Genomic DNA, 16262 nt, shown 5'->3' with positions numbered 1-16262 from the left:
TGATGCATGCTTTTTGAAAAATACTGATGGAACTAGATGAGACAGTAAAGTTTATTTATTCTAGAAATGTTTGAACATATTAACACATTATAGTGGGGCTGAGGTGTGAGGATGATTTAGGTACTGTTATTTTTTTCCATGAAGAAGAATTACCCACTACATATTTAAGAGAAGCACCAGTTATTCCTTCACTGCAGAGCACATCATACTTGTTCTTTCCTTACTGGAAGGTGCACCTTGGGACATTTTTGTTTGTTTCTAATTCATTCCACTTTCAATACTGTAACTGAAGTAAAGCAAGTCTACAATCTAGTTAATTCTCGTGGTCTTTTAACATAAATGGCACAGGGTAAATTCAGGGTCTATACCTCAATAAAGATTTTCCATGTGGTTGTAGCAGAAAAACTCTTACACATACACCAGTATAAGAGTTGGGAATAAATGGTTTTTACTCTGAATTACAATTTTTCCCAGGTTTTGAAACCTTTACCATCACCCCTTCTTGTAACACAGGTTGGTGGTTGCCATTTCTTTTGTGTTTCGTTTGTCCGTCACTCTATGCTACTTCTTTTTTTTACTCCTTTTTTCAATCTGCTGTTCCTGCAAAGCTTTATCCACCTTCAATTTTTTTTTTTTTTTTTTTTGTTGTTGTTGTAACTCTGTGATATGCTTTCACAAGCATATCTTCTCTGTTTTTCCCTGTGTTTGTTCCTCTCATTCCTTTTCGGTAGATCATCCTATCTATTTTCTGCTTTTTTCTCCAGCACTTCCTCATGGAAGATTCATTGACAGCTCAGATTCAAAATGGGTGTAGAACTAAATGTTATCTTTTCTCTTAAACATTTCCACCATCCTACATGTCATGCAAGCTCATATAGCAGTGTTTAGCCAAGTTTGTTATATCTACCTCCACGATTTATGGAAAGCCCATTCTTTTTCTCTATAAGAGATACATGTTACTTTTCATAAACTTTTTCACTTCTTAAGACTTCTTGCCCATTCTCCTTAGCATCCATATTGCCAGTCCATCCAAAATACCTCTTGTAACATTGCTGGCCTCATCAGTCAAACCATACCCACAGGTTTTAAACTCATTTTGCCTTCAAGATGTTCCAAGCTGTTCTGTCCCAGCCTATAAATCAGGTTGTTTCTTGTGTTTCCTCAGCCCAGCCATTCTGCTTCATCAATATATTAAGACTACATGTTCTTAATTATTCAATTACATTCTCTGTACCTGTCATGACTTCACTATTCTGTAAATTATTGATCCTTTGGTAGGCCTCGTCTATGGCTTTCCACAGCATAAAAAAGTGAAAAATTCATAGCCGTACAGATAACAAGAAAAAAAAAAAAAAAAAAAAAAAAAAAAAAAAAAAGGAAAATATATCACTGGTTCTGGGGATGACACACGTTACTGTACCTCTGTGTCTTTCTCATGTCTTTGGGGCAAGTTTCTACTATTTTTGTCTTATATGGCATACTCATCTATTGTTAGCCTTAAGATAATCAAGATTAATCATCTGGAGGGCTCTTTCATGATTGTTAGTGGAATGAAATAAAAATTAATTGGCTGAAGCCTCGCTCTCACAAGCATTCAAGTATGATAGATATCTATTCATAGGTAACAGAGATTGGAGAATTTTGATTTGGTCTTTATATCCTTTGGTGGTATTGTTCTTGAGTGGATATTCTTGATCAAGTCATATTTTCAATGTTTCAAGTAATGGATTTACTACTACATCCCCTTGGATGTTGTCTGTTACACATTCTAATATATTGTATTTTTAAAGGAGTTTTGTTAGGGATATAAAAACTCTATAGAACTGGTAGATTATATACTATAGTACTGTCACTTCAGTATAATTGACAAGGCTAGCTCTCTGGATACACAGTTTTTGTTCTTTATAAGTGCCTCAGACCATGGCACCTTAGTCCTCTTCAAGTAAGCCAGTGAACTCATGCATTTGGAGTATTTCAAGTGCCTTTTGTGGTATTTTGAAAACTGGTTCTCAAATTCAGGGTCTCCTGAGAATGAACATTTTCTGTATTTTAGGAATCCAGTGAGGGGGAGTGAAATGAAGGACATCCACTCTAACTTTGAAACATATTGAAAAAGCTTACCACAGATTCAGGAGAAAATATGAAATATGTTCTGATGAAATGCAAAGTAGGCTTCTCCAGACTGACATCAGCTTAAGCTATTTTAGAAAACTTAATTGTTGCCAATTTACCAGTAGGTAAAATGTCTACAACCTGTTAAAACATGAACTGTATCTGAGAGAACACTGAAAGAAAGTAGGGGAAAGCTTTTTGCAATATCTATTAATAGTCTAGGAAAGATCTCAGGGTTGACATTTCTGGTAGTAACACTCGATTAGCCATTCTGGAAGGGAATAATGTAGCTGAGTGACTCTCATTCCAGTTGTGTGCAGTACAACAGGGCATACTCTAAAGTCTCCCATCTGCCCACCAGGAGCTGAGGTGGTACCATAAGAAAGTTTTAGCACTCCTGAAACCCTGTAATATATGCATTAATAGCTCAGAGATTGCAGCAACAGTTGTGTCTGGCCTTTTGCTGGTGGCAGAGCTGAAATGAGGCTATCTGGCTTCAAACCATGTGATTATTATATCACATGTGATGAAGATTTTCTTTTTCAACTAGCAGTAAACAACAGTCTATAACACTGTGAGTAACTTCAGGGCCAAATAACTGCAAGTGGATATTAAGTGTTGAAATCCCTTACACTGTTAAAGCAATGTACGAGTGTTATCTATATCAATTCCCTTGATGGCATAGGGAGAAGGGATACTTAAACACTGCTTAGTGCTCTGTAAAATTATGGAAAATTAAGTCAAGCCATGCATTATGAGAGGAAGATTTTTTTTTCTTTACATTTAGGGGTAAGTAAACATTAGATACAACCCCAAATGAACCCAATATTAAACAGCTGGTCTGGTTTCATTTTGATAGTGAAATGTATTGTTGTTTTATTATTAATTTGAATAAATTAAAATAAATAAAATTAATTAAAATAAATTAAAACTTACGGAAATCATGTTTGGCACTGTCTCAAGACACAGTCCGGCAGGCAACACAGATAAAGTAAAACTGCACTTGAATCATGAACAGATATGCACTAAAGCCAGAGAAAAGTTTTCCTGTAATTGCACCATGTCTTTCATTTGGCCCAAAGTAATCCCAAAATACTCCATTAGGGATGTAATCTCTTAATGCACTTATTTGGTCATGAAAGCATACAGATGATCAATTAAGGCCTCCTAGAAGGCCCTTGCCCATGCATGTTTTCAGGACTGAGGTTTTAGAGTACAGGCAGTGATACTTATCTTGCTGTGGATTAGCAAGCAATGGCGAGTTCAATATCAGAAAATGTTCTTGCATCTGTGTTCTAGCTGGTGAAAACAAAATCATTTTGTTTGCATGTTATTTAGGCATCCCGTATCACTACTGGCATGGGAAAGATTATGTGAGAAAAAGAATACGAGAAGGTCTATTCCAATTATTTTTATAATAAGAAGAATGAATGCTAAAAGTGCACGTGTTGTTTTCTCTCATAGCTTGAATATCTCATGGCTTCTGCTGTATTTCATTTTTTGTAGGCCTTTGTCTGAGACCTGCCTGTTGCATAGCCATACGTATTAGATGACTTTGGGACTTGCTTTGCATCAACGATGAAGGGATTATCTAGCAGCCGTAGTCATCATCATGGGGTTACCTGTGACCCTCCGTGTGACAGTCTGCCACATCACCCGGACAGGAAGCCATATTTGTTAAACCCAGTGGACCCTCATCCTGCAGACCACCCTTACTACACTCAAAGGAACTCTTTTCAGGCAGAGTGTATGGTGCCGTACAATGATCAGATTGCCAGCAGCACGTTTCCTCGGAGACATTACAACTCGCACCATGAACTTAAGGACGAGTGTGCTCTGGTTCCCCATGGAACTGCCAACAAGACTAATCGCATTCCTGCCAACCTCTTGGACCAGTTTGAGCGGCAGCTGCCCCTGAATCGGGATGGCTACCATACTCTGCAGTACAAGCGGACTGCCATGGAGCACCGCAGCGACAGCCCAGGGAGGATCCGGCACCTGGTTCATTCTGTCCAAAAGCTCTTTACCAAGTCCCATTCACTGGAGGGACCATCCAAGGGGAGTGTCAATGGGAGTAAAGCAAGCCCAGAGGAGTCACAGACAATGAGGTATGGGAAGCGCAGCAAGAGTAAAGAAAGGCGATCAGAAGGTAAGCCCAGATCCAATGCATCAGGATGGTGGAGTTCAGATGACAACTTGGACAATGATGTTTGCATTTATCATGGTCCCAGTGGGGTCATGACCATGGGAAGATGTCCTGATCGTTCTTCTTCCCAATACTTTATGGAAGCCTATAACACTATTAGTGAACATACTGTGAAGTCATCCAGAAGCAATAATGATGTCAAGTGCTCTACCTGTGCAAACCTGCCTGTGAATTTGGACTCCCAGTTAATGAAGAAAAGCTCTTGGTCCTCTACATTAACCGTGAGCAGAGCCCGTGAAGTTTACCAGAAAGCATCAGTTAACATGGACCAGACAGTGGTGAAGTCAGAGACGTGTCAACAGGAACGGTCATGTCAGTACCTCCAGGTACAGTGTGGAGAACTGATTTCTGTTAACTGTGCTCTGCCATGTCACAGGTGTTTGTGAGGGATGGAGGTTTGCTCTGATATTTCATCTTTCCTGAGAGATTTCTAATCACTAAACAAGGGGCCATGCAGCTGAAATTAAAAATAAATCTGTTTTTTTGTTTGTTTGTTTGTTTGTTTCTGATTTCATTTTCTTCTTTTTTTTTTCTCTTTTCTTTTTTCTTTTTTTCTTTTTATTTTTTCTTCTCTTTTCTTTCTTTGTCAGCATTCAATATTTCAAAGAAACAGTTCATGTTGGAACAGGCTTAATTTTTTCATGTGGGAAAAATAAGACCTCTTTGTGTACTTTTTGAATTTATAAGGCAGTCACAGTAGGGGTATAGAGAATGTGATGTTGTAGTGCTTGTAGTTAGCATTACAATGTCAATTAAATGAATGTTACCAGGATACAAATTCTTTGATTTCTGTAATTTCAGGATTTGCCTTTATTTGCTGCTTATTTTATTATGAAAGCTTCTGAGACCTTTTGAGTAACTTTGAGGTACCTTAATACTTTATCCTGTTGGAAAACAATCTACTTTCCTTTTTGTCAGAGCATATAAATTCTCATAAAATACTTATTGTAAAGTGTCCAGATTTGTTTATCTGGCTATTCCTCTTTCTCATGGCTTTGAGTCAAAAATATAAAAGCAAAAGGTTGAAATTATTGCTTGTTCTGATTATACATTTTAGGAGTACATCACCTACTCCCTCACAAGCTGTTTGCAGTTAATACAGCGTCACTATTTTTCACCAGTATTGTATCTTTAAATGTCAAGAATCAGATGTCTGCTCTTGGAGCTATCATACTGCCGGTGAATGTTTGTGGCAGGAACATGGATCAGAAAATATTAAAACAGTTTCATTCTTAGGGGAGCTGTGGATAGCTTTTTTGCACTTTAAAACGGAGCACTTATGGCACATCTAAGTGTATGTGTAAGATGGAACAACGTTGCACAGAGAAGAGAGAAGACCATGAGGAAAAAAGAGGTTTGCTGAGACAATTTGGTTTCATTTTAATGTAGTGGGACTCTTGTCTATTTGTATAGAAACTGTAAGGAGTTTTCTCATATGGGTGCTTTAATGATACAGTCAGCTTTCACATTCTGTTGTTTAAACCAGTACGCAGAAAAAGCGTAGGACCGAGGCATACACATTTAAAAATTGATCTTAAAAGGTATTATTGAATGGCATGCAAAATAATTCTGAATGCCAGCATCTGGGATTCTAAGCTTTAAATGTAAAGAAGTGGATCGATGTATTTTCTATTAATTGCTGGAAGAGTGGAGTGTGAAGACAGGGGATAATAAGGGTGCTAAGAGTATGTTTACAGCTGTTCTTATGGACCGGGGAGGGACAGGGGTTTCAGAATAGCCTAAGGTTACAGCCTTTTCAGATTTGTTATATTAAGTCTCTTTTGTCTGAATTCTGTGAGGGACAATAAATTATTACTTTAGAGTCAATTGTTGTGATTACTTTGGACCTTGAGATTTCTTTGTTGATGTTTTTGTTTACTCCTTTGATCTTCCTCACAGGCTTTGATAAAATAGCTGACAACTCAGTTTGTGACCAGATGGCTAGAAAAGAGCAAAAAACTGTGCCAGCATCGGCTTTAAACGAACACCTCCATAGGGACTTTTAGACAATGTTTAACTGATGGGAATAGACTCTTGAAGTGGAATTAGAGGACATTATCTGTGTCTGTATGAAAATATGTCCAACAACTGTCAAGGGCAGGAATTAAAATAACTAAATTCTCACTGTGTTTCTCATATTGTTTATGTTCAAATTCATAGTTTGGTTTTAGTTTTCCATTTCATTTCATTTCATTTATTTCATTTCATTTTTCTAATTGTATGCTTGTTTGTAAAAGTCAGAGAAATGTAAATGGATTGAAATTGTTTAAAAAAAAAAAAAAATTTGAATCGGGTCTTGATTAACATTGGAAATAATACTCAAACAGAACAGGGTAGATTTAAGGGAGCAGGTCAGTATTATTATTCTCTCTTGGCAGTATAAAAAGATAAAAAATAGGTATCAATCATAAAAAGTAAGTCTGTATGGCTGAATGCATCCCATTGCCTTTCTCTTCATTGCATCACCCATCTTTTTATTCTACAAGCCCTCTAGGGCTTGGACATTGTTTCCTTTTGTGTTTCCCCAGTGTCCAGCACAATGGGGTCTGGAACATAATTGAGGCCTTTTGGCTGTCCCGTTATATGAATATATGTTAACAACAGCAGAGTATCACTCTGTCAGTGGGCTGCAGCAGTATTCAGATTATCTGTTGTTTTCCTGGTGACCTTCTAATCATTGTACCAAAGGGCTGGTGTCCTACATTGTTAAAACAATTAGAAATGCACTAAATAAGATAAAAGCTATTTAGCTGCAAATTCATGACAGTACTGGACAACTCTGATAATGACATCAATTAATAGAATGCTTTTTTGTTGCTTTATTTAACTCATTAAATGTTAAATAGATGCTCTTGTCAACTCACTTGTAATTTAAGTCATTGTTTATAGCCCAGGACATAAACTCTCTGATCCTTAAAAGAAGCAACTATTTTGCTCACGAAAACTGTTCTTGTGGTAGTATCTGGACACAACAAAGGAGTGATGTTCCAACTCAGGGTACAAAAACATTTTCTTTGTCCTGGTAGCTCTGAGTATATCAGAGATCACAGATAAAATAGAGTTCATATTTGCTTGTAACAGCTTTTACCACTGAAGTATCTGGATGAATTCTCAGTGTAAAGACATGGAAATAACAAACAATTATCTCACTTAGTGTGATATTTTCCACATAACCATTCTGTGAAAGGAGCTGGCAGTAGTTCATGTTACAGATGGGCTTATTTCTCATAACTTGGAATTTGGACTGAGTGCAGTGTCCTCTCGCATCACACAGACTTTCTTTACCCCGGCAGGCTCCGCTTCCAGTCCAGGTGCTGAGATGCGGTGTCCAGCCTCTGAGTTCAAGGGCAGAGAGGAATCAGGGAGGCTTGGCTCCACTCTGTTTCTGAGATAACTTTCTGTTATCTCAGAAAGGGTTATTGGTTCCCAGGATGGTTTAAAGACAATCAGGTAAACCTTTTCCTCTTAGCGGCATTTTGGGAATGGAGTTCTTTTTCCCTCTTCTCTCCATTTCTCCTTTCAAAAATGAGGAACTGGACAGTAGAAAGATAAAGTCCTTTATCGAGCTCCTTCTTACTTCAAGAAAAATATTTTCATTTGATCCAGATTTGCAATCACACTAACATGAAGGAAGGTGAGAAGGACCTGTGGTTTTCTCAAAATTCTTCAAAATGATTTCCCTGCCTTATAGAGAATAATCTATAAGGCAGTGGACAGCTTCCACTTCTCTGATAGCTTCACCTTTGAAATAATTAAAATTAAGCAAAAGTATAGAACATGAAATATAAGCAGACTTTTGTTCTGCAAGCAATAGGGCCTAAATACACTGGTAGATATTTCTGACACTTTTGTTTCACTATGAATTCATGATTGTTGAAGTTAATAGAATATCAAATACACTGCATAGTTGGTCTCTAATTATAATTTTGCTGTTCATTATTCCCTGTAATTACTATTCCCGTAGTCCTTAGTCCATTTGTAAAGAGATGGAGAAGAATACAAAAGATGACATTTTTCGTATTATTCCTCTTTTCTTCTAATGTGGGTCAGTCATATGTTTTCTTTTGACCCAATTTGATGAGACTGAAGTCAGTTGTGTCAGATATTCAGGGCTGAGGAAGGAAGTTTACTCCTGAAAGCTGAAGTAGGTGGGGACGACTGTGCAGTCATCTGAGCTCTGCATTTGAATCAATAATCCTTTGGTGGGAGAATATGGGAAATACTATAAAAACTGTAAGCCAAGTTTTGGGGTGTGATAAGCATTTTCTGGTTTTTCAGAGACTGGATCTAGTGGCGAGCGACTCCGGTTGGTACGGCGCTCATTTTCCTATGGGAAGGTTGTCTGTAATGTGCAGTATGTCCTATCAGTTCCTTAAGAAACTGATATAGTTAAAGTGACTTGCTTTCCAGTCTTGGAACAAAGCACTTCCATAGTTTCTTAGGATATACTGCTCATTCCCAGCATCTTTCTGTTGTCTGTGTCCATGGGTGGCCAGATACAGGGTAAGGCCTCATCCCAAATCAGGATGCTTATAAGGGTCAGGATCTGTCATGTGATTTGTTAATGCAGCATGTTAATTGCAGTGTGTTTGTCTTTATGACACAGAACTTTGTTAGGTCTGTTATATTGGGCTTAACTGGGCAAGTTGATCTGCATTTTCTGCTGTTCTCTACTTTTTCTTTACTCATGTTGTTTGTGTTTCTGTCATAACTACCATATTCAAATTAATCTTTCAGTATATCCTTCCGATGTATATGGATGTTGCATTTTAATGTCCACTAATATTAATGAATATTTTCATACATCAGATGAAGCATGTATAATTACCCCTGTGATTTGCCAGTCAGATCTACAAAGTATATCAGGTATCAGTTTCAAAGTATTTCACTCAACTCATATGACACGTATTTCTCAGTAAAGCTAGTGAAACCATTTAAACAAGCAATTTTGAAATAAGATGTCAAACATTATAACATTTTCTAGGTGTATTCCAGGTAACAAAATAATCATGAAAATATTTAGAAAATGTTAAATGTTCATACTTTATTAATAATCTAGTAACTAGCTATATTAAAACTGAAAAAAAAGTATAATTCACATGAAGCTAATTTATTTCAGTTTTAAAAGTGCTTAGGGATGGTTAACATGAATAATTAATAAAGTTATGAAATTTGGGGGCAATTGGAATTATAAATAAAGCAAAACCTGCTTTTTAAATATATATATATAAAAATAAAAATAATTCTAATAAGCCTACATGTTGGTTATTTAGCCAACCTACAAACATTCTACCTACAATATGCCTTTACTATACTGGGAGAAAAAATTAGGAGATTATTTCAGTATAGCCATCCTCTTCATCCTCTCAGTCCTTTAATTTACCTTTCTAAAAAATTGTCAGCTGAAAGAATGATGAGAATGATATTGCTACATATTTCACCTTAACAACTGCTGTGTTCTCATTCAGTTAATTAAAGCCTGAACAGACCTTTGGCATCTGAGTAATGCAGAAATGAAGGCCACCTAAGTTCTAAGAGAGTTGTTCTATGGCAATGTCAGTACTTCACATTTAGCTGCAGTTAGTTTAGTTGGTATTTTTCTATCCTTTGGTTTTAACACCATTCTGTAACTTCTTAATATTGAAAATACTGGCACTGATGTTATTTTTTCTAGATTAACTTGAAGAATTACTTTTGGTTCATTCTGTTAACATCCCTATGTTCTCACAGTGCATTCATTAATGAACATAATTCTGTCTGCTGAATCTCTTTTTTGTGTTGCTAGCATACAGTATAGAGGATTTAGCAACATGCTTGTGCAATGCTATGTTACATATAGTGTTATTGTCAGAAACATTTGTGAAAGTTATGGATGCATTTAAGCCAGCATTTATTATCTACTACAGTTCCTTTTGGTACAAACGTGGATAAAACTTGATTCAGACCTGGAGTTGAGCCTTTCTGCAACCTTAAATATCTGGAGTGTTCTAATCTGTTTATTTTCATTAAATTCACTGGGAATAAATAAATAAATACATAAACAAATAAATAAATAAAACTCTACCGAAATCTTCAACACAAAGCCAGTCCAGCAAATAAGATCATTTCAATCTGTATCAGAGTTCAAAATCCCTAACATTTCTTATGGAAACTTGCACAGTAAGTGGGAAAAAAAAAAAGCACTGAGTGGTGACATGCCTTCCTTATTCAGTGCTAAATAATAAAGGATATTTTTCCTACATCCAGCTGTTGATTTTGTTTGTTTGTTTGTTTCAAGAATGCAATCTGTAGCACAGATCTTGAGTGGGAAATACCACCATGTTAGAAGAGTGGTTTGAGCTGGGGGCAGCTGGCAATGGTCTCTGTTCAGCTCTGCAAAGTCTCCAGCACTATGCTTGTTGCACAGCTAACCTTCTGTCTAATAATGAATTAAACAACATGAACATGAATCTGTTTGATGTTTCTGTACATGCTTTCTCCTCTCATCTGCTTACACTGAGTTTGTGCAATGGACTGTCTTGTTTGGGTAGAAAGTGAAGAGATTATATGACTTCTGATAAATAAATATTTCTCTTACCAAAGGCTAGGCAATGTGCCATGAAAATGGATAAGACACTGTGCCAGCTTTGATAGGCCAAGGCTTCCAGAGACCTTAAGTTGTTTTTTCATGCAAATAAATTTCTGACTAATTTTGCTTTACTGACATAAACCCAGCCTGCTGATCAGTTTGTTAGAAACTCTTCTAGATTTCCTATACTCTAGCAATTCATTTTCCAGCAGAAGAGAGTCAAGACCATGACCTTGATTAGCCACTGAGATAGAGCAGAGGTGACAGTTTGGGGTCACTGAGACATCCTATTAAATTCTGAAACCAGTAAAATTTCTTTAGAGCTGAATAAAGGCTTCTTACACAGATATAATTCATTGCTGTAATCCAAAAGAAAGCATTGTGGACGTCTCAGTGAAGTCTGGCCATTGTATACTAAAATATGACAGAAGCTAACAGCCAGCCAGAGATGGTAGGTTAACTGCATTACTTACAGTCGTTGCCTGTGTGAGTGAGACATTTTCAAAGCATTAGAGATTATCTAGTTATAGTCAGCCAACAGAAACAGCATCAGGGCTGTTTCCCTCAAAATACACTCTCCACCACATCTGTTTCTCTTCCAAGGATTTCAGATTCAGCTACATGTTCTCTATCCATGAGCCATTTTCTTGCCAGCTTGATAGTGGGCTTGTGGTTTTATGCAGTGAAAGAAAGGTAAAATGACATCTTCTTTAACAGCATTGGTTTTTGATGCTAGCTAGTCACTGTATGCAGGAGCTGAAGTGACTAGGGAGAGTGCTAATTCACCCCAAGGAAGTCATCTACTGGTGAAAGAACATTTCTCCACTCATTGAAATTATCCTTTCAAGGACTGGTATTCACGTTAGCAGTCATACTGTAGGTTCTCATTGTCCTTCCTGGGTGAGGAGTGATATCTCATTTTAGCCATCTGAAATTGAAAGCTTTAAGGATTTAGAGAAAGATGAGAATGAATGTTTGCCCTCTACCACAGAAACAATAACATCCATGAGTACCAACGAAGGAGTTTTAATCTGTGGTCCTGGCCTACACTCAGGCTGCACGATTTTAAATAACAGAGGTGATAGCTGTTTGTCGCCCTTTCTGCAGAATACGTTTGGGAGTGGCAAAGTTGCAAGGCCCTTGGCTGTAATCATTGTATCCAAGTGGCCCTCTTCACTCTTTGTTGGACTTTTATGTGTAAAACAGCAGGAGAAAATTGATTTTGGAGTCAGGTCGGGATTATCTGTGGAGGAAACACAAATTCCTCTTCACAAGACAGACTGTGAATCAGATTCACAAGTGGTCAAGGCATCTTTTAACAAATGAAAATGATAAACTGTAGCAGTACTTGAAAAAGTTTGTCTGTTGACTTACTCTGAGTATTCACACTGCCTTTTCAAACTACCATTAAGTTAAGGAAAATTGCAGTTCTTCACAGTGCTCATTCAGGTTTGATGCAGGTTGCAGCCTCAGGATTGAGGAGGTAATGTTCTATCTCAGGCAGGTTCTTTGTCCTGGCTATAAATACTCTTCATGTAAAACAACATGAAGATAAGTCAGCTAAATTAATTGAATTTATAATAGAACCTGACTGCTGAAATCATACAAGCTAAAGCAAGAATTACTGCAGATATTGAACTTGTTAAGTTTGTCCTAAATGGTACGAATGTTCTTGTCTGCCTTTTTGAAAACTCTTGAAGCTTGCTAAATATATATTGTTCGAGGCTTGCAAGGCTTCCTTGTTTTTTTGTGTACTTCAATGATTCTTAATACATGCAGGTTGATAGACTGAAATGTTGCTTATCTTTATTGGTCTGATTAATTCAATATTCATGAGTGCTAGGAATAGGCTTAGTAAGTAGAAGATAGCAATTGAAACTTCCTTAACAACACACAGAAGAAGCATAATAACGGCTAAGAAAACCAAATTGCATGGGTTTGAAAATCTGCACTGAGCAGTCATTAAGCATTGTTCTTCAGTTGTGTGATTTCATTTCATTAAGTATTTGCATACTAATAGAAAGCTAAAGTTACAAGTCTACTGCTGTGAGCAATGGTTAGCCACTCCCTTCCAGTCCTTGTGTTTACTTCTATAGTCATCCACATTGCTTTGGCAAAGCACAGGGAGAAGCTTTTATGCTTTCAGCTGCAATAAACCAAATCAAACTAGAGATCAATAATGAACTTAATTTGCTATAGAGACAGTCTGTTTGCTATTTCATCCAATAAGGTAAGTTAAGAACAATTCTGGGTAAAAGGAAGGAAACTAGAGATATTCGATACTCTATTTTTTATTTGTTAAAGCTTGAATAAATAAACAAAAAATGTTTTCTTTACCTTTGTCCTTACATGCTAGGTTTATTTCACATACCACTAAGCATGAGCTGCTAAAATGAATGTTTGGAAACTGTGGGGCCAGTATACCTGTTTGCTTAGTTTCTTTATTCAGGGTCCTAGATTATCTGATAGAAAAATCCTATTCCTTTATATATATTAAAAAATAAATTTAAAATAATAATAATAATAATAATAATAATAATAATAATAATAATAATAATAATAATAATAATAATAATAACAAGTCAATCCAGCCTGGCTAACAACAGTGTAAACACTTCCAGAAGTCCATAAATTTATTTAAAGATCAGGATAGGTAAACAATACACTAAATGAAGCTGAATCCAGGTAAGATGTTGGCTGGTGGCAGTGTTATCTGTATAGTCTGTTCTGTTTAGAAAAACATATCTACCATTTAATCAAAAGAAAGAAAACATAGTAAAACTTAGTTTTCATACTTGTAACAAACATTTTATTTCCAGGTATATAGTGAAGAACTGAAGTCATAAATTCAGTAAGTTGCCTGGCTTAAAGGCCATTGCTGAATATTTTTATGTATTTCAAGTAATAATGATTCTCTGTTTCACTGGGCTTTTATGTATGATTAAAGGACACTCTTGATTTTTAGGTGTGTAAAGAAAATTGTATATGATCTTAAAGATTAGAATGAAATGTTTCCAGGATCTCTATTAGTTCAGTACTATGAATGATAATAGTCCCATTGTAATAAAAACAATGATGTTCATTGTTAGATCTGAGTTTAGCTCTTCCACCTCTTTCATGAGAGTAGAAACAATCATAAGAGTCATGTATCTGCTTGATATTCTGATAGTGAAAAAATGAAATTGCCAAGGTAATTGGATAACATGATTTTCTTAAAAGCATGAAACAGCTTTGTCTCAGGTATGTCAATGCCATTAATCCTCCAAGGCAGTAATTGCTGTGCATATGCATTTGCATGAAGCACAGTATGTGACCTTGCAAGATATAATATTGGACATTCAAGTGAAGTCCAATAGTCCAAAGAAAGAAAATCTAGGCAGACTTCCTGACTGAAAAAAAAAAAAAAAAATCAAATAAAAAAGAGATGGAGGTTCATATAGATATTTCTCCCAGCATTTTCCAGAACAGAAGGAAATATGCTACAGTATGTTCAGTATCACATGTATAAGAAAAGAATAGGAAAAGAAGGAAAAGAATTCAGGAAATAATGTGACCAATTTTATTTTCCTAATTTGTATTTCAGCTAGAATTTTATATTTTTCTTCTTTCCCATGATACAAACACTTCTGTTTGACAGTAAATTGGATTGTGATCTATAAGCAGCTACAGCCATTTGTATTAGCCACCAAAGAAAGCAACTCTGAAAATCAGGTCACTTCTTTTAGCAAGTATTGCTTGAGGTATTTGTCTTTAGACACAGAAGTATAAAAATGTTAGCATTTTATGATTCTATTTTCTTTTATTTATTATAAAATAGTTATAATAATAGGAAATGTTGAGCTTTAAATGTTGTTTGTCCTACTCAAGTAATAAACAGACAGTGCTCTGAGATCCTTTCATAAAAAGCATTATAATTGTTAATAGCCAAAGCAAAAATCTACTACTTTTAAAGCATTTCTTTACCTCACTAGTGCTCTCAAGCAGTTAAACTGCTTTTTCCTACTCCATCTTCTGAAATCAGGGTTTTCAGCTCCTATGAAACTGAAATAAAATAGAGGGGAATTGGACCCCTGTTGTTCTTTTAAATACTGAAACCTGAATGAAAAAAAAAAATAAAATAAATAAATATCTACATATCTGCAATAAAACTGCTCAAACTGCTTAAACAAAATAGTAGATGTCCCCACCTTTGTAGTTAAATATCTATTACATAATTCTACTGAAGTTTTGCCTAGGCAGCTAAGATAGTTTGTACAAACACTTTGCTTTTCTCAAGGTTTAAACTTAAATTCTATACAGCTGGGTTGATTCTTTAGACTGTTCTCTTTTTTAGGCTGTTCTCTAACTCTGGGTGTTTTTCCTAACTACAGGCATCCTTTTCTCTTTGGCCCATACAGGGTTTATCCTTAAAACTGTGATTTGGTAATGGGACTTGAGTTGTTATTTGTATAATTTTCTTTATTTTTGCACATGCAAGTAGCTTTCAGTACACAAAACATCCACTGGGTTTGTGGCTTGAGATTGCTTTGTCCCTGCTCTCTATGTGAACAACTCAGCTTTTTTTTCTGCAACTAGTGTTTAAAAGGCCAAGGAGCTACTAAAACGATAGTGTGCTGTTATTCATAAACTGCCTACTTCCCTGAGTCAGGAGAGCTCAAACTGGAGACTTCCTCCTTATCATCTCATGTAATTTGTGCAGCTAGAGCTTTCACAGCTCATCACAGTACATTTCTATCTGTCCACAGTGTTTGCATGTGTAAATAGGATGTTTTGTGGCAAATCCATTGCAACCAGCTTTCGAAATTTGGTCTGTTGTATCTAAATCAATTTTGAGAAGCTTTGGGATGAAAGGTATTATATGTATTTTTATATGGGATTATTGACAACAGAATTCAGGAAACTGAGTTATAGTGCCCAGAACAGCTATATCTCATCTGTAGAGCAGCTAAAAACTACAGCACTAAATTTAACTGTATGTCTGTAATTTAATAAATCTACAAGTGTTCAGCTTGCCTATATTACGGGTGCTGTGTGAGTATAATAACTTTAACTCCTCTGACTTTCGCTCAGTTGGAGACACAAACCCTAATGTTATACCAACATATTTTATTTAGTGCATTAAAGACTAATTCACTAATTTATTTTAATGAGAAAAATCACAGATCTTTGACTAAATCATAATGAATAAAATATTAAACAGATTAAAGTACATGTCCTATGAGAAGTCACAGATTCTCTACATACTCTTAGCTATTAAATATCTGCCTGAAGAGTGATTGGAAAGCATTTCATCAAAATGTCAGCAAAGCTTGGTTTTACAAATCCTCTGTTAACTTCTTTCTTGTACAAGTCATTTGAAAAGTCAAGGTTGACAAG

The 16262-nt window shown here is 36.0% G+C and overlaps 1 protein-coding gene across 10 annotated transcripts in view; it reads left to right on the top strand.

The window, feature by feature from the left end:
* DLGAP1 (DLG associated protein 1) overlaps positions 1–16262 on the top strand; it is a 419465-nt gene that overhangs the window by 273236 nt on the left and 129967 nt on the right. For 9 of the 10 annotated variants that reach the window (XM_068671536.1, XM_068671535.1, XM_068671534.1 and 6 more), the window contains one exon: positions 3619–4644. In XM_068671536.1, the coding sequence (XP_068527637.1) occupies positions 3691–4644 (954 nt within the window). In that variant the 5' untranslated portion in view covers positions 3619–3690. Of the gene's footprint in view, positions 1–3618; positions 4645–5436; positions 5673–16262 lie in introns of those variants that run through there. The other variant, XM_068671539.1, reaches the window with a different exon arrangement.

The sequence above is a fragment of the Anas acuta genome, chromosome 2, assembly GCF_963932015.1.
Source record: "Anas acuta chromosome 2, bAnaAcu1.1, whole genome shotgun sequence".
In the NCBI taxonomy this organism is placed as follows: Eukaryota; Metazoa; Chordata; class Aves; order Anseriformes; family Anatidae; genus Anas; species Anas acuta.
This window is presented reverse-complemented; position numbering and strand designations above follow the sequence as displayed.